This window comes from Rhineura floridana, chromosome 9 (genome assembly GCF_030035675.1).
Source record: "Rhineura floridana isolate rRhiFlo1 chromosome 9, rRhiFlo1.hap2, whole genome shotgun sequence".
In the NCBI taxonomy this organism is placed as follows: Eukaryota; Metazoa; Chordata; class Lepidosauria; order Squamata; family Rhineuridae; genus Rhineura; species Rhineura floridana.
Window position 1 is genome coordinate 32,488,243 of NC_084488.1, and position 22,557 is coordinate 32,510,799.

At 38.8% G+C, this 22,557-nt stretch overlaps 2 protein-coding genes across 13 annotated transcripts in view; one reads left to right on the forward strand and one right to left on the reverse strand.

Moving 5' to 3' along the window:
• CRACD (capping protein inhibiting regulator of actin dynamics) overlaps positions 1-14,733 on the forward strand; it is a 181,990-nt gene extending 167,257 nt beyond the window's left edge. For 5 of the 7 annotated variants that reach the window (XM_061585233.1, XM_061585236.1, XM_061585237.1 and 2 more), the window contains 2 exons: positions 3,822-3,987; positions 10,618-14,733. In XM_061585233.1, the coding sequence (XP_061441217.1) occupies positions 3,822-3,987; positions 10,618-10,778 (327 nt within the window). In that variant the 3' untranslated portion in view covers positions 10,779-14,733. Of the gene's footprint in view, positions 1-3,821; positions 3,988-5,700; positions 5,910-6,919; positions 6,994-10,617 lie in introns of those variants that run through there. The other 2 variants (XM_061585235.1, XM_061585234.1) reach the window with 2 other exon arrangements.
• A 40-nt stretch (positions 14,734-14,773) lies between these two features.
• AASDH (aminoadipate-semialdehyde dehydrogenase) overlaps positions 14,774-22,557 on the reverse strand; it is a 37,328-nt gene continuing 29,544 nt past the window's right edge. For all 6 annotated transcript variants that reach the window (XM_061585244.1, XM_061585240.1, XM_061585242.1 and 3 more), the window contains 5 exons: positions 20,363-21,122; positions 19,466-19,629; positions 18,731-18,856; positions 17,580-17,711; positions 14,774-16,075 (listed from right to left, as the gene is read on the reverse strand). In XM_061585244.1, the coding sequence (XP_061441228.1) occupies positions 15,677-16,075; positions 17,580-17,711; positions 18,731-18,856; positions 19,466-19,629; positions 20,363-21,122 (1,581 nt within the window). In that variant the 3' untranslated portion in view covers positions 14,774-15,676. The remainder of the gene's footprint in view (positions 16,076-17,579; positions 17,712-18,730; positions 18,857-19,465; positions 19,630-20,362; positions 21,123-22,557) is intronic.

Consider the following 22,557-nt stretch of genomic DNA (forward strand, 5'->3'; position numbering starts at 1 on the left):
ATCTTTCCAACAAACTAACGTCACACGCTAGACAGCCCTTATCTCTTATCTGCCCGGAAGTGTAAGAACGGCTTTCGTTCACAGCATTGAAATAGCTAGTAGCAGAGAGAATGAGCAGATTCGTCAAAAAAAAAGTAGATCAGGAAAAAAAGTCCCAGCCGTAAATCAAAAAGATTTCTTATCTCTTCCATTCAGAAATCTCTCGTCCGTTGTAATCTTTAAAAAGCTATTTTCCATGTCAGCTTTTTGCAATAAAAAAAAAAGATAAGCTATTTATATTTTCTTCCCCCTTAGTTCCGTGAATAAAAAAAAGGAAAGTCTTACCTCACCTAGGTTATCTCAATTGCTGTTACTTTGACAAATCTCTTTAGCTGTATAGATAAGAAAACGATGAATGTAGACAGGAGGATGTTTGCCTGTTAATCCGTATAAAAAAAAACGGGTCACTTATCCAGCTGAGCTAGCATAAAAATCCTCGCTCTGTCTGAGCTGCTGGAAGACAGACAATTCTGACGAATTCCAGACTCCAACAATCAAAACAAAGCTATGTGGGAAATCTCACGTTTCTTCTTTAACCGGAAGAAATTATTCCCAGTCAGAAAAAAGCCTTCTGACTGAATTTAAACTGGATAAGTTTCATCCAAGACGGAGCTCATCTCAGAGGCTGCACAGGCGTAGGGATCCTCCTGGGAAGTGTATTTTGCTTTTCTTTCTGTGAATATGTGAAGTACAGCAACATTTTGAATAATTTTCACTAAAAAAAAAAAAAAAAATCCAAAAACAATTGTGGAATAATGGCACTGACTGTTCTGCAGAATAATCTCCAACAGACATGCACAAGATAAAACAGTGGGAAGAGGTGAAATATATTCTAGCAAATTTCTATGTTTTTAATTGACCCTGCTCACCCACCTTTAGGTGGAGTGGTCTTTTCCAACAGCAAGAGTCATTGCTTAAGCAGCAACATATTATAATCAGTCTGAGTTTACATCAAATTGCCATTTCAGATTCAACTGTTAATATACCCCAAATAGAAGTAGAACATAACCTGTAGTTTGAAACAGAAAAGGCTGTCTTCACCATCATATGACATTCACCAATAAAAATGCTTTGAAATTAATAAAAATAAATTTGACACAGATTTCTAGGATGAATAATGAGAGAAATATAATTTTCTAGGTTAGATTATTTGTAGAAACAGAAAAGAAGCAAAGTAAGAAGAACACCAACAACCATACAAAAAATGTAATTCTCTATCTTTGGAGATGCAGTCCTGATTGCAGGTGTTGCCACCACTCGCCATAAGCTCAGAGGCACGTTACCAAAATCTTCCAAGCTACACAGAAAGTGGATTGGACTGTGAAAGATCAATGCAAAGTGTGTTTGCATTTTGACAAATTTGTAGGGCAGTACAATATCTCAGAGAGGAGGTCAGGTCTCCTGCTCTCCTATTGCATTCACTATTGTTATGTGCCTTCAAGTCAATTTTGACTTATGGCGACCCTATGAATCAGTGGCCTCCAAGAGCATCTGTTGTGAACCACCCTGTTCAGATCTTGTAAGTTCAGGTCTGTGGCTTCCTTTATGGAATCAATCCATCTCTTATTTGGTCTTTCTCTTTACCTACTCTCTTCTGTTTTTCCCAGCATTATTGGCTTTTCTAGTGAATGCATTCACTATAGCTGCCCAATTTCCCTGCTTTTTAAAGTTTGATGGAAATATCTGTTGGCTATAAGTATGTTCTTAAACCGCAAGGGTTTTTTTTACTATTAGTGAATAAAGAATAATGGCAAGACACCCATACCCTATGTTTAAGCAAATGCTATGTGAATTACAATAAATGGAAGCCAGCAAAAATTTGCAATTCTTTCTCTCTCCTCGCCCCTACCTCTGATTTATTTCATCTTTCCTTATATACATGCACCCACTCCCATCAGCAGCATATGCATGTGTATATTGACACATTCTCTCAAGCAGAGCTTGACTGCTTGTTTCCCCCCTAATTATGCTGGCCACCTGCCCCCAAGAAAACATAGGAGATTTGTAAAAGTCAGCTGTTTGCACCTCACTGCAACCCTGTCCACCAACAGCACACAGCTCCTACTCTCCCTAAGTCCTGTGTGAAATTCACTCAGGAATCATGTCTTAGAAGCCTCAAGCCTCTTCCTTTCTCCTCAGCGGTTCTCCTGTCACCCATCCTTCCCTCTGTCCCACATCTGAGGTAGCCCACTGGTAACTAATCTGGTGTCAGTTGTTACAACACGTGCTCTTGGGAACCTGAGTGTGTGAACTTGCCACCCTCATGTCCCATGAAACACACCTCCTTGAGAGGAGGGGATCTTTTGCTAGGGATAAAACAAGCGCTTTGCCCTGAAATGTGCCTAAATGGTGTATCTATATTTCCCCCAAGAAATGCAGGTCCAAACCAAAATAAAGCAAAATTTTCTTTTATTGAGAGAAACAGTACAAAAGCATTACAGAATTCTTTGGGTGCATGGCAGCATTAATCATTAATGTCCTAACCCATTCATAACTTTAAACTAAAGAAATGAAAGGACCCTATTACTATAAGAGGTGAAAGGTAGGAGAGATTACCTATCCTATGCTCGGAGTGGGCGGTTGAATACAGCTGAAGTCATGTGGAAGAGCTCTGATCCAAAACCAGCAAGGAATCTCTTGGTCTCAAGGTTTTGCACCGAGACCCAGAGTCTCCCCGGTTCTGTCCTTGCAGTCCTTGATGTGTTCCTTGAGAGCGTCGTACACGTGTATGGGAGCCCTGATGTTCCTCAGCCCCCCTTCCTCTTTCTTTTCTTCTAGATTCAAGCCTCGGTTTTAAAAGACTTTTTCCTCTCTCCCCCTCCTGCGAAGGAGGGTATGAAAATCTGGGGGGGGGTGTGTGTGTGTGTGTGTGTGTGTGTGTGTGTGTGTGTGTGTGTGTGTGTGTGTGTGTGTGTGTGTGTGTGTGTGTGTGTGTGTGTGTGTGTGTGTGTGTGTGTGTGTGTCTCTCTCTCTCTCTCTCTCTCTCTCTCTCTCTCTCTCTCTCTCTCTCTCTCTCCCTCTCTCTCTCCCTGAAAACTAAGGCTCCTAACGAATAATGGGATTCACTGTGGGTGAGGGAAGTCTGCCAAAGGAAGAGATAACATCTATGCAGAACATTTGTGCAGTTAGTTACTTTTATGTCTCAACAGCTGTCCTTGTTACCCTTTGCACACTACCTCTGGAGTCACATAAGAAGGGGTGTGGGGTGGGAATTGTAGTTTTAGCAGACTCCATGGCCCTGCCTCGTAACACAGTCCAAAGGCAGAGTGGAGCCAAGCTGAAAGGAACTCTGGGTAGCTATGATGGAAATGAAGCTGGAGCCCTTTAGAGAAGCTGGAACTGTCTGTTATAACCTTTAAAGCCAGGCATGAGGAAGATTGTGGTGGTGCTTGGTTTGCTTTGCTGCAGTTTTTAGAGTTTTATGGGTATTTTAATGTATTTTACTGTTTTATTGCGCAGTGTTTAAATTATTTTATCTTTTTTGCTGCCTTGGGGACAACTTGAGCTAAAAAGTAGGCCATAAATGTATGTAGATAACAATGCAATATATGCATGCTTACTTAGAAGTCAGTCCCCCTCTGTTCACTAGGGCTTACTCCTAGGTGTTAATTTATCTAAGCAGCAATCCTATAAGGACTAAGGCTGATAACTCATGTACCTGATAGCAAATCCCACCCGTTGCCCTCAGTGGCCTTACTTCTGAGTAGACATGGATAAGACACTGCTGTAACTATATTTGTATCTTATAGTGTAATGTGACCCCCTTTTGCATTTTATCCTAGGCCAGCATCAACAATCAGACAGATAATAAAAGCAGTAGTAGCTGTAGGACAAGTCCACTGCTTAGACCCACAGCCCAGGAAGAGAAGAAAGTTGAGACTCCTAAGTCAAGGTTTGAACGCAGAGAGCAGCTTAAAAAATCTAACACCCTTCCTACATCTGTGACAGGTATGCTTTTTTTTGTCATGGTTATAGCATAGCCACTTTGCCATTTCTGTGAGCTTCGTGTGAGTAGGCTATTCTGTTGGTTCACATTATATTTGAAGATACATATTTTCAGAATCCTGCCTGTCCAGCTTGTCTTTCAACATGGTGGCATGGGTTTCTGAGGCCAGTGGTTCAGAATTTTTTTTCTTTCAAAAGCAGCAAGTTTATTTATTCATTGATTACATTTATATACAACTTTTATCTCCCAGTAGTGTGCTGGACTCTCCCCCTCTCCATTTCAGTGAGTGGCCTGAGGTCACCCAGTGGGCTTCATGGCTGAGTGGGGATTGTGAAAAGTGTTCACATGGGCCCTGCCAAGCGGTAAGGAGAATTTTCTCACACAAATCAAGAATCTGGTGAACTAGCCCAAGTCTCCTCATCATTTGGCAGGTCCTTATAGAGAACCAGCTTGCCAACTGGTTACATACACATCCTATCATCTGTAATCTCTCCTGTATACCAGACAAAATGGTTGGTTTGCAGTGAGCCAACCATTAGATAATTTTCTTGGATGTGTATATTAGGGATGGGGGAGAACATCCTCTAAATCAGACTTGGTACTGGATTGCACTCTTTTTGGACTGGCAGTTTTTTTGTAGCAGGCTGCGGCTGTAATCGTCAATTTTTACCCCCCCCCCCGATTTTATGTAATTACATAATTTCCTCTAAGTTGTTGCATTCATAACAGTGTGTAGGTGTGATAAATAGGAAAAAATAAACCACGTGGAACACTGCAATCATTTACGTAGGCATTTATGTTAAAAATTGCATCATTTTTTTTCGCAACCAAAAAACAACAGCAGATCGAATCACAAGTGCCAAAGCAAGCAGGAACAAAAAAAAAAGTCAGGTCAGGATGGAATGATGGACTATTAGAATACAAGAGGATCAGAACTAGGCAGCAAACCCCTTCCCTGGTGTATATTATCCTAGGGGTAGGGTGGAAGGCCAGCATGGCTATTCCACATTCAAAACATTATATCTTTCAGACTCACTATGTGACAGACTATTGCTGGGTTCTGAATCTGACAAAAGTAGATGAGAATCAAGTATGCCAGAGGCAGAAGATTTATTAATGGATTGGCTGGAGGTCAGGCAAACCGATCAAGCAGACAAGAGTCAAGGGCAGAGATGAAATCAAAAAGACAGGTTGATGGTTGTGTTGTGGGCTTAGGGAGAACGAAAGAGCCAGAGGGATGAAGAAAGTCATAGGCATGCCACAGGGTCAGGTGTAAAGCAGGGCAATATGTACTGCCACTTCATTTGACGAGTTTTTCAGGCTGAGGAACATAACTTAAGAGCAATTATGTAAAGCCAATGGGCCTTGATGGACTAAACAGCTACATTTCCAGTTCTGGCCACCACATGGGTAGCACTGCAACATAGCAGTCATTCCCTCAGTCTGAAGGCTGCCACAGGAGTGCAGGTCATGCATGAACAGGGTTCTACAAGTTGCATGTTTAGAAATGTAAGATGGGAAGCAGCTCCAACAGAGGATTTACAGAGGTAGTATGGCTACTTTGCTTCCATGGACCCTTTGCAGTTGTGTAGCTCAACAGATGAGGACCCCCTTCTTCTGGATGTATTCGATTTATCACCCACCAAGAGAAATGGAGGCTGCCAGCTATGTATGGTGGCCTGCTAGGAGTTCAACAATCCTTTTGTTTTTTGCAGGCTGCAAGAACAGATGGCTTGCCACGAGCTCAGGAGGTAGTAGGGTATATTTGGTTTGGTGGATTACAAGATATGCATGCCTGTCCTAGAGCATGAGAACATATTTCATAAGAAGTCACAAAAAGGACTGAGGCTTAGAATCAAAGAGAGAGGAGCCATTTCAACAACTTTACAGACCTAATGTGAGCACTGAGGTGCTACAGTTCAGCCTGGCAAATACACAAAATAACTAGCCCATAAATTTATGTACTTATTTATGTAGCATGCCTATGTTAATCAGGGACCGCCTGAACCCTTATATCCCAGCTCGATCACTGAGATAATCTGCACGAGCAGCTTGACTCATCTGTGTTGGCGAGGGTCATTTAACATTGATGCAAAATCAAGCCTTCAGTTTCATCAGCTCAGTTCTCTGGAATGTTCTGCCAACAAAAATTCATCAGGAGCTTTCTATTTTAACTTTTAAACGCTTGCTGAAAACCTGCCAGGCTTATGCAGGCAATTAAGATGTCTTTTTGCAATAGTTGACATTTGTTTTTGCTGTATTGTTAATGGCTTCTACTATACATTTTTATACTTGCTGTAAACTGCTTTGATGCTTTTAAATGAAATAACGGTGTATGAATATATTTATAAATATAAATAAAATAAATATGGGCCACATCATCAGTGGTCTGAAAGAACTCCTTTCCTATTTATCAATGCTTCTTGACCTGGCCATCTAGAGAAAATCTTACCACTCAACTGCCTATTATTAGCATGCCTTACTGGGAGTTGTGGCACCCTTTATGTGTGACTAGATGGAGGTTGGATGAATCTTACACTTGGTGTTCTTGTGATTTCTATTCATACCTGGGGAGCTTGATACTTAGTTATTAACAAACTGGTTATGTTGAAAACTTGCATCTTGCTAAATAATTACCATAAACATCTTAAATAGGCTACTGCTCATGGTTTGGAAAAAGGGCAAAATTCTGTCTTTCTCCTTTTGAAATTAGTAGCAATTCCTCTTGAAATATGCTTTTCCTGAATTGATAGGTGTGTGCCTTGATATAAAGCTGGCAGATGGTTGAGAAAGCTGTTATACTAATGAATAATATGCTTGTCGAATAAATATGTTGTTCCCTTAAGCGCACTGAAATGGTTATGTTTCTAGATTATACTGCCTAATTACGGCTTCTTTTGTGTGACTCTTTAACTGTACCTTTAAAACCTGCAGGCCGATTAGCTGACAGAAGGGCACCAAGTTCAGGTGATACAGACAAGAAGGCGGTGAATTAGTTTTATTTCATGGTAGGGAAACACATAATAGAAGAGCTGAGTAAATGTATAGTATTATTTACTATTGCATTGTTCATAATGGAAGATTAATGTAAATGGTATGCCTTATTCACATAATAGAGCCATCACTTTAGGAACCATTTATTTTTGTGGAGGGGATAAATGAAACATTTTCCTTTTCCTTATTTCATCTCTTCTGGAGTTGAGCTCTGGCATTAAAAACCAATACTAGGAAGCTGAGTAATCCTATAAATATGTTAGCTTTTCTACCAACAACTTACATGGTTTAGAACTTTTCTCAGAACAATACTGTTTAACAAACCATGTTGCTTCTATTCAGGATGACTGAGGATAGTGGGAAGGAGAGATTCTGTGTTCTTTTCAAAAGGGAGGAAGGGGCTGGAAAGATTGCCGCTTTTTCCACAGAACTTTAAATTCAGGAGAGAATTGACTTCACAACCTGGATTGCAGAACGTATGGAATTTTGAGGCACACCCTTCCACCTAAGATCCTTTCACTTGAGACAGGAGCAATCCAGACACAGAAACCAGGTTTCTTAAGCAGATTTCCACTTGTTGAATTGGTATTACAGTGTGGTGTCATTTATTTGTGTGGGTGTGTATAAATCTTCAATTTCCTCTCTGAGCAAGAATAGAAATTGCTTTCACATGGAGACAATCGGAACCATCTAATTCAAACCTGGTGTCTGTTTTTGGTTGCACAGCATACGTAGAGTAAAAATGGATGAAGGAATTGCTAATATTTTTATATTTTTGCAATGCCAATGACTATCAGGTTTTGAGACTATACAATGTATTTTAATTGCCATACACAAAATGCCAGAAAATCACAGAATAAGAATGCTGTAAAAAGGATAATAATAAAATTAGTTTGGCTGAAATAATTTACTAAGAGCAAACAATGCAATGAAACTGTATTTCGGCTGCCTCTTTATAGCTGATATATACTGAGCACTTGAGTGAAATGAAAGTTGAAATATGCTTTTAAAGTAAGAATTTAATTACTCCATAAAAAGTATTTTTTACCCATCAAATGGTAGATAAATCTATTCCAATTTTAAGAAGACTTAGAATTATTTAAATATAGTTTGACTATCATTTCTCCCTGATTTAAAACAGAGGCTGTGATTTATCAGGTATAGCCTCCTATATTGATTATATCACCCTTGAGCCACAGAATATTGTTTCAAAATCAACATATTTTGGAATATTTGTATCTAAAGCATATTCAGTTGGTGCAATGAGGAAACAGATATTTCAGCCTTATTATAAAGCCTTTGAAGTCTACCAGTCTTTCAAATGTCAGAGTCAAAAGGAATCAACTTCTGCTGGCTTAGAATTCCTACTAGTAAAAAAAGAAAATAGGTAAAAGAAATGCAAGACTAATTATGGTTTCTCACAAAAGCACCTTATATCTTTAAGGATTTTGTTTTTCAAGGTTATGGATGGCTTTGAAGAGATTATGGTGAAAGGGACAGAGAACGTGTGCAGGAATTAAAGTTAATTATAGAAGGAAATTCTGGTTGTTCTTGTTGTTTGTTTACTGCAGCTTTGTACCTGCTGTTATTCAGGAATTCTAAGAAACCTTCAAATCAGTGGAGTTTTGAAATCACTGCAGTTTTGAAGGGTTCAGACTGCCATCTTGATTCAAATTGGTATCCAACTGTACCCAAATATTGATGAAAACCTGTTCATTTATCTTGGGAACCATCATGCAAAATTTGGTTACACTATCTTAAGAGGTGTCCAAATGCATAGTGAACAAACGTATTTTCAAAATTCATAGCAGACTGAAAGGTTTTTAAAGATTTTTACAATAAAAGAACCCCCTGGTTCCTGTTTCCCAATGATATAGTTGGTTATACAGGCATGTAACATTAAGTCTGCATTTCCTCTGGTTCACTCTCCACCTTTTGGGGGGGGGAATTAATGGAGAAAAACAGAAGAGTTAAACAAAACATAGGTCTTGTGCGCTACAGTTTGTCTTAAACCACCGTTTAGTCATAAACATGCCTCCCTCTGCTGTGTAGGTCTCCACATAGCTTGTTCCCCTTCAACTCACAGTGCCCACATGACTCAAGCCCTACTGTGGCTTGTTGTGTCTGAATCTAGACTGTGAGTTGAGGTCAAATTAACTAATCAACTGTCCTAGAACTCCTTCTCAACTGCACCCGATTTCCCCCCTTTCCTAGAATTTTTCTTGGTTTTTATTTAAAGGAGCAGTAACATAACCAAAAATAAAGACAAAGCTTAGATTAAGGCAGTCTCAGATGAGAGTAATAAACTGGGGAAAAAAGCACATGGCTGGTGTAAAGATGAGGGTTTGCCTAATAAAAATGTCTCTGTGGCAGTAAATTGTGGGGGAAACATCTTGTCTAGATTAGGGTCTGTAGTTGACCATGAGACACTTAGTTCTTATAGCTGAGTTAAGTGGATTAATCAGACAATGAGAACGCCTGCTGATCAGCTTGACACTGGTACTTCAAGGCCAGAGGCCTGGGAAGGTTTGAGAAACTGCACAACTGTTAGGCACAAAGGCCCTGGAAGATTCCAATATCAGGAAGCCACCGTTTGGCTAATTAAATCCTGGCTGTTGCTGGGCTTTTTCTCATAAAAGTAGAGTTAGGAGTTTTGTTTAGGGCTATACCTCCCTGATGTCTGCTGTTACTTGATGTTGGGGATACAACATGATGATCCATCTTCCTAATGCTACCCAGGTCATATATCTCTGGGGAGATGTGGAACGATGAAGTTATTCTACCTGTCTTTCTTTTTGGTTTGTGAGAATAGATTAGGGAGAATAGGTTAAACAGACTGTCATTTTAGCATGTGATTTGAACTCTGTATTTTGTATTTTATCTAACCTTCTGCGTATTTGGTTTAAGGAATAATTATGCTGCTATGTTATTTGCACTTACATTTTTGTTTTAAATAAAGCTACCTTGTAATTTTCCAGTTTGTGTTAATTGCTGGAGAAGTTTGGCTCTGAATCCAGCACCTTGGCCATTTAACCACAAGCTACCATATAACTGGGTCTTTTTGCCTTAGGCTCCAGGACAAGGAGTGCAGTTTGGCTCTTGTCCCTTGGAATCTCTGGCAGGTCTGTTTTCTCTATCAGTTTGGGTTTCTCAGGTCAAGGGGTGGTGGCAGTCTACCTATCTTCCAGGGTTGACATTTGGCTTAACTCAGCCCTGGTAAGAGAGGCACAAGTTGTGCCTGGCTGGAACCAATAGCTCCAGATTGGGAGTTTGCCCCGCAAGTTTTTTTACAGTTGGAGCCCCGGGGTTGTGGGCGGGGAGGAGAAAGGAGTCTCTTTGAGGAGTTCCTCGAAAACACCTACTTCTCTTACTATGAATTATAAGAAAGGCACCAGAATTGTGATTAAAATGTCTCTCCACCCCCCCTTTTTTTTTTGCAATGTAATCTTGAATATATCCAAGAGCAGGCCTCTGAATGTTGCTCTGAATCTGCTTTTCCCAACTTCTTTGGCTGTCTAATGAAATGGCACCCCTGCCATACTGAACATGTATATGAGAATGCAATTGTAGCAAAAGGTAGGTTTCTGCACTGTTGTTTTACGTTGATGAATCTTTCCTTCTCCTTCATTCTTTAACAGTGGAGATCTCGGATTCTGTTCCATCATCACCCTTGGCAAAAGAAGTCACCAAGAGATTCTCTACACCTGAGGCTAATCCAGTGTCAACAGAACCTGCCTGGCTGGCCTTAGCCAAGAGGAAAGCAAAAGCCTGGAGTGACTGTCCCCAAATCATTAAGTAAATGATACTAGTTCTGCTCTTTACTGTTGTTTATTAATTGCTCTCTCCTTTTAAATAATATTTTCGTATGACAGAACCAATTAACAAAATTAAGTGCTTATCCTAAAGGATAAACATTTTTGTTTACCATTTTCCCTAGCTCACTGTAGATTTCATCTACATTGTATCTATTGCTTTGAGAATCTAGGTACTCTGAAAGAGAGGAGTAGGCATGAAACACAGCTTTCATCCTTTTTAAAAATATATGGATGTTAATATTACTTTATATTACTTTAAGGATTGGTGCTCCAGTGTTCCTAAATTTTGGTATGGATTTCTAATTGCCTTTTTGCATATGTTACTGCAAACAATCCAGACATTCCAGCCACTTATGCTTTTAAAATGAATGTATGGCACATGTTGTTTCCAATTTGGAGTTGAGAATGTAATAACATTTACTGAGAAATTTAAAAATCTCTACTCGGGTGCAGGATTTTGGAAGACCTGTCTTATTAGTAATAAGATACAATATTTATCTTTTATTAGTGTTGCAATAATTATTTTAAAGTCATCACTTAATTGAATTTAACTTGTGACTGAAGAAAGCACCAATATCCCAGTCCTACCATAAAGAGTTTGCAATATAGTAGTTACTCTCGGTTTGGAACTTTGAGCAGATTACTCTGCTGTAATAAGAACGCATTAGGATTTTTTCACAAATTCAGTAGTTTGTTTAAAAATATTAATTGGGACAAATACTGCCTTTATCAGATGCTTCTAACAGGAAATATCCATAATGTATCAGTTAATTAACATGCTGAAACTGGGTAACATCAAATGTGCATTTTCCTACAATAATTCTCCATATGATACTCCAGACTATGCAGAGGCACTAATGCAAAATGCATTATGGTATTTTCACTGGCATCATGTACAAAAGTACATTGTGCTAGTATATGGTAACAACCTATACACCTCCCTCTTTCAGTGATTGGTAGGATGACACAGGGAAAAATAATAGCAACAGAGTATTAAAAGCACATGTGAAGGCAAGAAGACCACAAATCCTAATCTGTCAAAATATACATAATTTAAATACTATACAAAACTCCGCTTAGCTGTGTAACTATTCCTGTCCCTAAATGGTTGCATGTTAGGAACCCAAAATAGTAACAAAAGACTACCATACACCAGTTTGGTGAAAATGGGGAATTTTTGAACTGGCAGACTTCATTCTTATGAACCTTAGACTGCATATTCTCAGGAAAATAATTGTTTTCTGTACTTAATTAGCACTTTGGTTTTCAACATCTATGCCGGCATATCTGCATGTTATGCCGGCCAAACATCATTTTGGCACTTTTGTTAATGGCATGCTTTGAAACAATGTAGTTATTGTTAGATCCTCAGTACAGGAAGTCTTAGACCACACTTCAGATTGTAAAACTGGTTAAATAACATTGCAGGGATAAGTGTAATTTCTTTGCATGCAAGTCTTACTCCCCTTTCGATCTTTATCTCTAAAATGTAGAGAAAACAGTGATGTGTTTTCGTGGTTACTTTTAAAATTGCTTAAAATTCAAGGTTTGTGAAATAGGTCTACAATGCACTGAATTCTAATTGTTCCAGTGGGTATGAACTCATTTAAACAGAACTTCAGTTTATCTAGTTTGTGAATTAGACAGCAAGTTGGGTCTTCTAGCGATTCCACATAGAATTATGAACAAAAAGGTCTTAAAAATATCATAAGAGGCAAAGTTGCATTTTGCTTAACTATATGCTCACCAACAAGACCCCTCATAGCACCACATTTATTTTGCCAGAAGGGGAGAACTCCATAACTAATCCATGGAACAGCATGAGAACTGCAGTTCTAATCCAAAGTATTAAAAAATGGCAAGACAGCAGATGTTGTTAATGAATAGGCATCATCCTACAGAAGGTCAGTTATGTTTGTGTAAAAGCACAAAGAGATTTGGTAGTTATGTAGCTATAGAAGGGCAGCTGGTCTGTGTGATTATTGGCCTATCAGCATTATTTTTGGTTTCATATTTAAGTTCACACGATAAACATCTCTAAAGACTCATCAGTTTTAGGATTATTAAAAACGTTTAAGGCAAAATTGCTTTTAGGACTCAACAGAAATTGAGTTAACCAGTTACCTGAAAAATGAAGAATGACTTATTTTGTTTCCAATTAAGTGAAGTCATGAAGAATTCAACCTATATAACAGTTAGGTATGTCAAGGCCTTTCATTTAACCCATGGCACAAATTCATATAAAATATCTACACCATACAAGCAGTTTGGGCTCCTTCTGGCCACACAGTGGAACAGGAAGATGTGCTTGTTTGTGGACGTCAATCTTTTGCTCATCCACAACTTTCTGATGTCTAATGGAGAGACATCTAACCCACTGACACCAGAAGGAGCTGCTATTGAATGTGGGAAAGGTAGCATGGAGTACAGCATGTATAGGAAAAAAGTATGTACCTGCCCTGATTAGTGCAAAAGCCTCCTAAGGGTGGTATAAAATATATTTTAAAGCGCATTTACTCTACCTATGATTAAACCTGCAATTGCATAAACTGCAATTATAATTTTGTTGCCTATAATCCATTTCCAAGATTTTTCTGGAATGGGACAGCAGAGTATGGGGATGGTGGGGGGAAGAAGCTGGTGAGGTGGGTGGGGCAAAGCAAAGCAAAATACATAATTTTAGGGGGAAAGGTCCTATTTGCATGATAGAAGGGAAAAGTCCTACCAAAATAATTCTAGACACATTGTTAGCATAGAGCATATAATTAGTAAATAGTTCTAAAGCTTCAGAAGCAAAGTGTTTTCAAGCATGAGGGTATCTAGTGTAACTGAAACTATATTCAGAGGTTTCAGTCCAGGGAACCAAGAAAACCTGAAAGCTGTGCATCCCCTGCTGCCATTAAAAGGTTTAACATGAATGCCATGAGCATTGATAGCGCTAAACATACCTTAGATAGTAAGGGACGCCTGGACTTAGTTGGAAGGAACTTTCCTTTCACCCTGGCTACCATATCACCAGTACATCAGAGCTGATATGTTAGCTACACTGCATGTTGTGTTACATGTGTAGCTGTTCCTGAGGTGTTAGATGCGGGGTCCTGTGCAGCACACTTTTGCATTTATAATGGGAAACCCATTTCCACTCATGCATCAGTCGCTGGATCAGAGTTGGAGTATATACAATAATTGTTCGGAAACATTTCCAAAAGCCTGTATTTTCAACATTGTCATTTCATGTAAAGTCAACTTGAAAATTTTGCACTAAATACCAATGAAGTGTTACTTTGCTTAAGCTTTGTTGCAGCCTTTCCAAATGAACAAACATGAAATGCATTCAAAAACACTTTAAAACTGATCAGGCCACTAGGTAGAATACGGTCTCAACTTTTGGTGGTGGTAATGAGGTAACTAATAAACAAATGCTCTGAACTACAGAAAGTGAATCATATCCAAGTCCTGTTGGAAGTGATAGGGTTTAAGGCAGTCATGAATAAGTTGTCTTATTGATTTCAACAGGAGCTGGGCATCACTAACTTTTCTTAGCTTGGGAACAAAATATTTTTGAGGTTACAGATGATTAACCTCTATTGTTCATATAGTGGTGTATAAAATTATAAACAAATGTATAATTGTGAGGTTTTGTTTTGTGTACTTTTTAAATTTTTCAAATGTTTTAAAGTGCAATTGTTTCTTATACTAATGTCATTTTAATTCCTGTTATAATCTGCTGAAAATTATCAGAAGATGTATGTATTCATGGTCTTTTTGTTAAAAATGTCAGTTTTATCTTACAAGGAAAGCCTGAATTGCTATAGGAATCTAATTATGTGTTTTTACCAACAATAAAACCTGAGTAAAATGATCGATAACTACGGGATATATTAGTGCAATTTCTCTTTTCAGTTTTTCTGATCGTCAGATTTTAATGTAAATGGTTCATCATGGAAAATTTGTTCTATTTCAATAAAAAAGACAAGTGTTTCTGTAACTATGAAAGTACTTTTTATTTACTTACACATTAATGGGTTATTCAGTCTTTTATTTAAAAAAAGGTGATAGAGATTTAACAGAAATCCATGGTGATATTGGGGTGGGGGACTAATTCATCATTTTTTTTACAAAAAAAATAGAAAGAGGGAGGAGAAAAGATAAATGAATACTATGGTATTCAATGGTATCAGCCTATTTGCATGACTGAGTTTTGCTCTCACAAATGGAATTTCCCCTACTCCTCCATCCTACTGCTTTCCCTCAAAAATAAAATGACACACATTGGCAGCCAAAAAGTCTAGTATTATTTGGAACAAATGTAAACTGCTGTTATAAGCCTTTATCGTTTACACATTACAGAAACATATTTTTCCAGGCTTCATAATTACCTTTATTATGTAGTGAAATTTGAATTGTATATATTTCCCACCTAAATATATTGAAATAAACATACAGTGAACTCTACCAGCTCATCCATTCCTGCAATATTCAACCAATCCATAATTGTTGGGGTTGGTGCTGCTCTCTAATAATGACTCCAAGCCATTTTGCTACAACCCAAACATTTTGTATTCATAAATCCATAGTCTGATAGTATTCTCACATTTTTCTTAAATACTGCCTTTGTTTTCTGGTAAAACATATTCCATTTTTGGAAGTGTACAGATGAATATGGTTTGGCATCTAACAGACTATGTTTTGCATATCTTAATATGTTAGCCAGTGATGACCATGGCTCTTAAAATAATTTTTTGCAAATTGCACATGTAATCTGATGTCAAGAGGAGAATGTTAATTTAAATCTAAGCATCTTAGCTTGATGAAAATAATTGTCTTCAGTGCAAAATTATCTTATTTCATACAAGCAAAATAAAAAATACGGAGACAATTGTTAGCCAGCTTTTTTGGTTTTAGATATACATAAATCTAAGCAATAAATACAGTTATTTCTACAACCTATAATGATCATTGATCCCCATACCACAGGAGATGAGAACACTTCCCCTGGAAGCCTCTCTTCACCTTCTAGCAAACCAGTTTTAGCATCCAAGATCCATATTCTGCCATCTGTAGATACCACTGCCAGAAGTGTTTTATCCTCCAAATCATGATTATGGAAAACAAATGGAGTTGCATATACAGTTGATGTGGTTTTAAATTTCCACAATAAATTACCTCCCATACTACAGCAATAAGTAAAGTAGTCATGGGAACCAAAGAATATCTCACTGCAAAAATGTGAAATACACGGCGACGAAAAAACTGGTCCATTGCTGGAAAACTTCCATACCTACATGACAATATTAAGAAATTATATGTTATTGAAATTTCCATTAGTGTCATCAATGATTCAACTGTTTTACTGCTGTCACAAAAGAACATCTCACAATAAATTTTACAAAATATATAACATAAGGCTGAATTCAGGAGATTCATATTGTTCATTTCCCCACATACATGTTAAGATCCTCAGTAGCTGCAGCTTCAAAAGAAGCATGTGAGAGGCAGCTGTCACAGCTCCAATAGCACATATCACTCCAAGAGCTTTCATATCACTTCAGACACATTTGCAAGGACACATTCCATATTTTCAGCTGCGAGTCCTGAACTTCTGAGACCTCAAGTGAAACACCTCCAAGTACATGCATGCGTGAATTTAGGGCTTGAAGTCAATGTCACAGAGTCAAAACTTAAAAGAGGTAGAGATACTTCCATGAACTGATAGGCTAGGACTGGGGAGGGCAGCTATGAGAGAACTAGAAAAGGTCCTCAAATGCAAAGATGTATCACTGAACACTAAAGTCAGAATCATTCAGACCATGGTATTTCTAATCTCTATGTATGGATGTGAAAGTTGGACAGTGAAAAAAGCGGGTAAGAGAAAAATCAACTCATTTGAAACGTGGGGTTGGAGGAGAGCTTTGCACATACCATGGACTGCGAAAAAGACACTTAATTGGGTGTTAGAAAAAATTAAACCAGAACTGGCACTAGAAGCTAAAACGATGAAACTGAGGTTATCATACTTTGGACACATCATGAGAAGACATGATTCACTAGAAAAGATAATAATGCTGGGGAAAACAGAAGGGAGTAGAAAAAGAGGAAGGCCAAACAAGAGATGGATTGATTCCATAAAGGAAGCCACAGACCTGAACTTACAAGATCTGAACAGGGTGGTTCACGACAGATGCTCTTGGAGGTCACTGATTCATAGGGTCGCTATAAGTCGTAATCGACTTGAAGGCACGTAACAACAACAACAACAGGGACATACTATTGCACCCCTGACCAAAATGCCCAGGGTGATCTTGAGGTGGAGAATGAAATCAAGGAGGCATTCAAGGGAGGAAATGCTGCAGTAACTGATAACTTCAGTTACCCTCACACAAATTGCATAAATGCATGCTCCAGACATTACAAAGAAGCAAAATTTCTAGATACCTTAAATGACTGTGCCCTAGACCAATTAAGTCTTAGAACCAAAAACAAGGGAGTTGATGTTATGCTAAATCCTAGGTGTAGCCCAGAACCTGGGATGAGATGTTCCAACATAGTTCTTGGCTCAAAAAAGTATGAAAATGCATGTGTTGAGATAAATTATGCTTAGAAATGCATATTTTAAAAGATAGTTTTGTTTAAATGTAAAATGTTGCACAGATGTTTAAAAGTCCCAGAAATGGGATGTAACAGACTTGTGAGTGAACACATGCAAAAGTGGACTGGAAACAGACTGAAATTATAAGCCAGCCAGTGTAACATCTGTTCTGAGTAATAATAAGACAGGTGTTTACCTTTTCTCCAAAGTGGCTAAAGCAATATAAATTTCCATCCACACATCCTACACATACACAGTCCTTGTTGCAATGTGGTGATGAGAAGATAGGTTTTCCACAATTATTTTTCCAGATTACATTCCCCTTAGCCTGCAAATGCATGTATGAAATATATTGTTTCAGTGCATGCCAAGACTTCAACTAATGGGTAAATATAGCACCTGAGCAAAGACATGTAAATATCTGATACTGGGAACATGAGAGAATTTTTTTCATTTAGTGTGGGAGTAGCTGGTCCTACCATGAAGATACTCCATGGAGTCTCCCATATGGCACCACTCTGGTGACCACAAAGCCTCCTTGCCCCTCCTAGTTTTAAAAATTGAAGGGGTTTTGGTTGGAAGGATAGCTTGTGGTCTGCTTTTTTGTGTTTTATTTGTTTTAAATGGCTGTAGATGTTTTGCCTGTTTTGGGGTTCGGATAAGGTGTTTCTGAGCATTACCAGTGTTTCTTCTGTGAAATGAGTACTTTTGGGTGCCACCAATTTCTGAGTTCTAAATGGGCTGTCAGGCCCAAAAAAGTAGGAGCCCCCTGCAGTAGGTCTATTTATTAAATACCCCACATTTTTGCTCAATTTCGTTGTATCTTTTATGTGGGACCACGGAAGGACACATCTTTCAACAGAGAATCATACGGAATGTATATATTCCTTGGATTGCCTTCTGTACGTAAGAAATTTGCCGCCAGAAACGTCTTACACATCTAGAGAGGAGGGGAGTATAATTTGTCACTAAGAATACAAGGTAAATTTAAGTAGCAAATGCAGTATAAGTGAACTACAGAAGGAGCCCTCACAGCATTTTTCCACTTCACACTTTGGTCCCAAGACACCCTTTGTCAGGTCATGTACTACCTAAGATGAGAAGGTAACCTACCCATGGCTGAAACAAGGCAATGTCATCCATCAAGTTAAGCAAATAGGGATGTTTCTCCTATACTGCAGAGGTATGTGCTGATGCAAGAATCAGCCGTAGTATACCTTGTCCCACCACCTTACACTGCTTAACTATACAAGAAGTGAAATGGTTATGCATTAAGCTGATGGAGTAAGTTCTTAATTCTCAATCAGTATACATTTCTGGACCATGAACATCAAGAATGTTACGTACAGGATTTACAGCTTGCAGCAGTCCTCCAAGTGTAGCAATATACAGATGATGTGGTAACAGATTTAGGTGAGGAGAGGAAAATATAGCTCCAGCTTCACTGTGCAACTTCCAAATACATACTTTCTTCTATCAGCATAGCAAAAGATAAATGCAAGGTTATGACATTGCTTAATTAAAGGTTAAAGTGCAGTATACTGTTTCAAAAACTTGCAAATCAGCACATTTTAAGATGTATTATCCTGTGGATAAATCTTTGTGCTCAGTAAGTCATACTTACTTCATTATTATTATTCAGAAGGAAGGCATGGGCTTCAGAGTTCTATTTCATAAACAATGTTATACATATTCAGCAGCAGGTAAATACATGCCAACTGTTCAGATAAAAAAATAGGTGCAGCGTAGCATGCCATACAGTTTCTGTTGAGCGTTAGCAATGATAGAAATAGCAGTGTGGGAAGAACCTTAAGTGTCAGGGGGGTAAAGCACCAAATAAACTGGCCACATTTTAAAACAGGTCTACTTAACCTGGATCTTAAAATGCCACTAACAACTGATGGTTAACGGTTTTCCATTTCTTATGGAGCTTGAGCTAGATTTTATTATCAAGAGTTAAGACTGCAATTCTAAACTACCTTGAGGTTCCAGTGGAATCACTGGGACTTGCTTTGCTTTATAGAGATAATAGATTTAGGAGGTATTTTAATTAATTATTTGCTAACATTAATGACTACTTACATAAATATCTAAAGCATATACATGCTGGTCATGAGATCCAGTGAAGACTAGCCCTGTGGAAGGATCCACAGCTGCAGAACTTTTCACAGCATCCCCAGTGACAAACATCCAATGTATTTCCCCATTACTCCTTCTAAGGACATACACTAACCCGTTATAACAACCTGCAAAAAAGCAGACACAGAAAGTAGCTATATTTGGATAGGCACTGCATTATGTAATTGCTCACAAAAAAATTAATTACTGAAATCCCCCAATCATGCATCCAAATACATGAAGAATTCTTAAAGTCAGAAACATTATTTATAAACTTTTCTCAATTGATGGGTACAGTATTTCACATGAGAAGAAAACTGCTACCCCATGGTACACACCACATTTATTTATTACTATATCGTTTTGGACTGTAAAAAAGAACCAAATCAGCTACTGAACTATAAATGTGTATTACAAAATCACAAGCTACTCAGTAAAGTTGGCTTAGAACAGAAATGGCTAACATTGTTTAGCCCAAGAGCCTTATTCACCCTTGGCCCACCTTCTGAGGGCTAGATCCAGTGGTTCATGTCACCAAAAATGAGTGTAGCCACCACATACCCTTGCACCCACACAGAGAACACAGTCCTGCATCCTCAAGTGATCTGTTTATCATCCCCCTCCCTGCTCATCAAATAATCAATCAGGCTGCTGGGCTGGGCAAAAAGGTTCCCTTCTCCACAACCAGCACCATGTATGCTTTCATTATTGTTGTTGTTGTTTTAGTGCTGCCGCTGCCAAAATTGGTAATGTCTTTGGGAGGATTTGCTTGTGGAAGTGGATAAGACCTGTAGACAGAGGGTTAGCCACCCCTAGCTTAGAATGTCAAAGTAAAAGGGAAAGCAGTACTTAAATACCTACCAACAATTATGAAGTTTCCACACTTAGATACACAGGCAGATGACTCAATGCGATCTGCAAGGTTTCTTTCCCACATGACTTTTCCTGAATATAGGTCAATTGCTTGAATCATGTGAGAATGAGATCCAACATATACAAAGGTAGATAATGTGTCAGTGACCACTAGTGGAGATGCATCCACACATTTGCCCAGGTCTGACTTCCATCTGAGATGCAACATCAGCTTTTCAGCAGTTCTTCCAAAAGTCTCTTGTACAGGAGTTTTCTGTATAGAATCTTCAGCCATATTTGCATCGCTGGCAATTGTTTTATCCAGCTTACTCTTCAAAACTTCATTCTCTCCTGCCTGTTCTGTATTACTCTGGTTCCTCAAGGGCTCATCTGTAGAAAACAACCGGTTTCCTCGGCTTACTGCAATAAATCCAACTGTATTTGCCTCAGCTGTCAGGGACCTTTCAGGTTTTAGCTCCATACACTTTTTACTGAGTTCCTCTCTACTGCTTTCACTCAGTTTTCTTTTCACAGCACTGTTACAGTTTAAGTTTTGGTCCTCGTTTGGGAAAACTGTTTTTAAGATATGTTTGTAGACCTCTTCAATGGATCTACTGAGAATGATTTCCAGGAGACCAGGGACAGTCTTGCCTACCATAAGTTCAATTTCATCATGGAATTGTAGTGATTTTAGGGAATCTCCACCATTAAGCAAAAACTGTGAATCTTTTGAAATGTTTCTAGAATCTTCTGGAAGATTTAGAAGAGCCTAGGGACAAAGGAAAGAAGCAAAACATCTAATGTGCACACATACACATGCTACAATTGCACACACCCAACAGTGAAGTAAGGCAATCTATGGGGCAACAAGACCCCAGGACCCTCAAAGAAGCCTATAGAGAGTATAGAGCAGGGGTAGGAAACTTCAGGCCTAGAGGCAGAAGGTGGCCCTCCAGAAGGTGGTCTGCCTCCCTAGCCATGTCCCTTGCTCAGGCTACACCACTCACTGGTCCTGTTCTGTGTCCTCCTCGAGTGCTTTTGCGTGGCTGGAATTTATCCTAAAACTGTGATAATGTCTCTTTCTTGCCTGGATGGAGAGGTGTGGGGTGTGCAAAGAAACCTTTGACTTTTATATGGCTGGAGTGCATTGTATTGTACAAAGGCTCTGCCCAGTTTTGTGTCTGCTTTGCTCACCACTGGCATGTGGCTCCCAGGAGATTGCCCATGAAGGAATGCAACCCTTGGGCTGAAAAAGGTATCCCAACCATTGCTACAGAAAAGTTAGAACCAATGGTTGTATTTATTTCATTTTAATAAAAGTATGTACATACCACTATATATATGTCACGGGTTGTCAACCCGGTGTCCATGGATGCCATGACACCCACAAAGGCCTTCACTGGAGCCTCAGGCAGGGACCACAGACTCTGAGCTTTCATTTTTTTAAAAAGTAAATCTCTAGCCCTCACAGAAAGTTATGAAACAAAATGTGCAGGTTTCTAAACAATTTCTGTGAAATGAGACAGCCTGGCTGTTAATGTCTCTCGGTGCTTTTAGCCAATGAGTGAAGCAAAAGCTGAGATTGATACGTGAGTTGTTTGGGCAACAGGCAGTAAGAATCCCTGAGGTTCTAAAGAACATTGTTTTCACCTTCCCTTTAGTGTACTTTTTATGCTTCTGCCTTGTTTTCTAGTTCTTTGAATCTCCGTAGTATGACCTTCTCTTTTATCTAATAACCAGGATGTATATTCATCTGATATCAGGTACTCCTATAAATCATTTTCTGTTGATACTACTGTACAATAAGTGCACTCCACAAATGACAAATGCAAAAACTTTGCAAAGAAGCATAGATATGTCTCTTGGTGTGTGGGAGCTGAACTCATTAAGAATTCACTGTATAGCTAACTTCCAGTACATAGGTCTAATCCAGAAGTAAGTCTCTTTGTGTTTAAGGGGGCTAACTCCCAGGTAAGTGGGTACAGGATAGCAGCCTAAGCTTTGGTTTAGGAATGGCATTGAGGAAAACAGGGTTCTCATGCTTTCAACAGTTGTATCTCCACATTCAGGACCAGCAGGTAGGGTTGCCAGGTCTCTGGTTTTTGCCTGGAGACTCTGGATGTTTGGGGTCCTCTCTGGGTCTCCATGTGGGTCACCCCAATCTCTGGACTCTTAGCTTTCATTTAAAAAAACTAAGTTGCTAG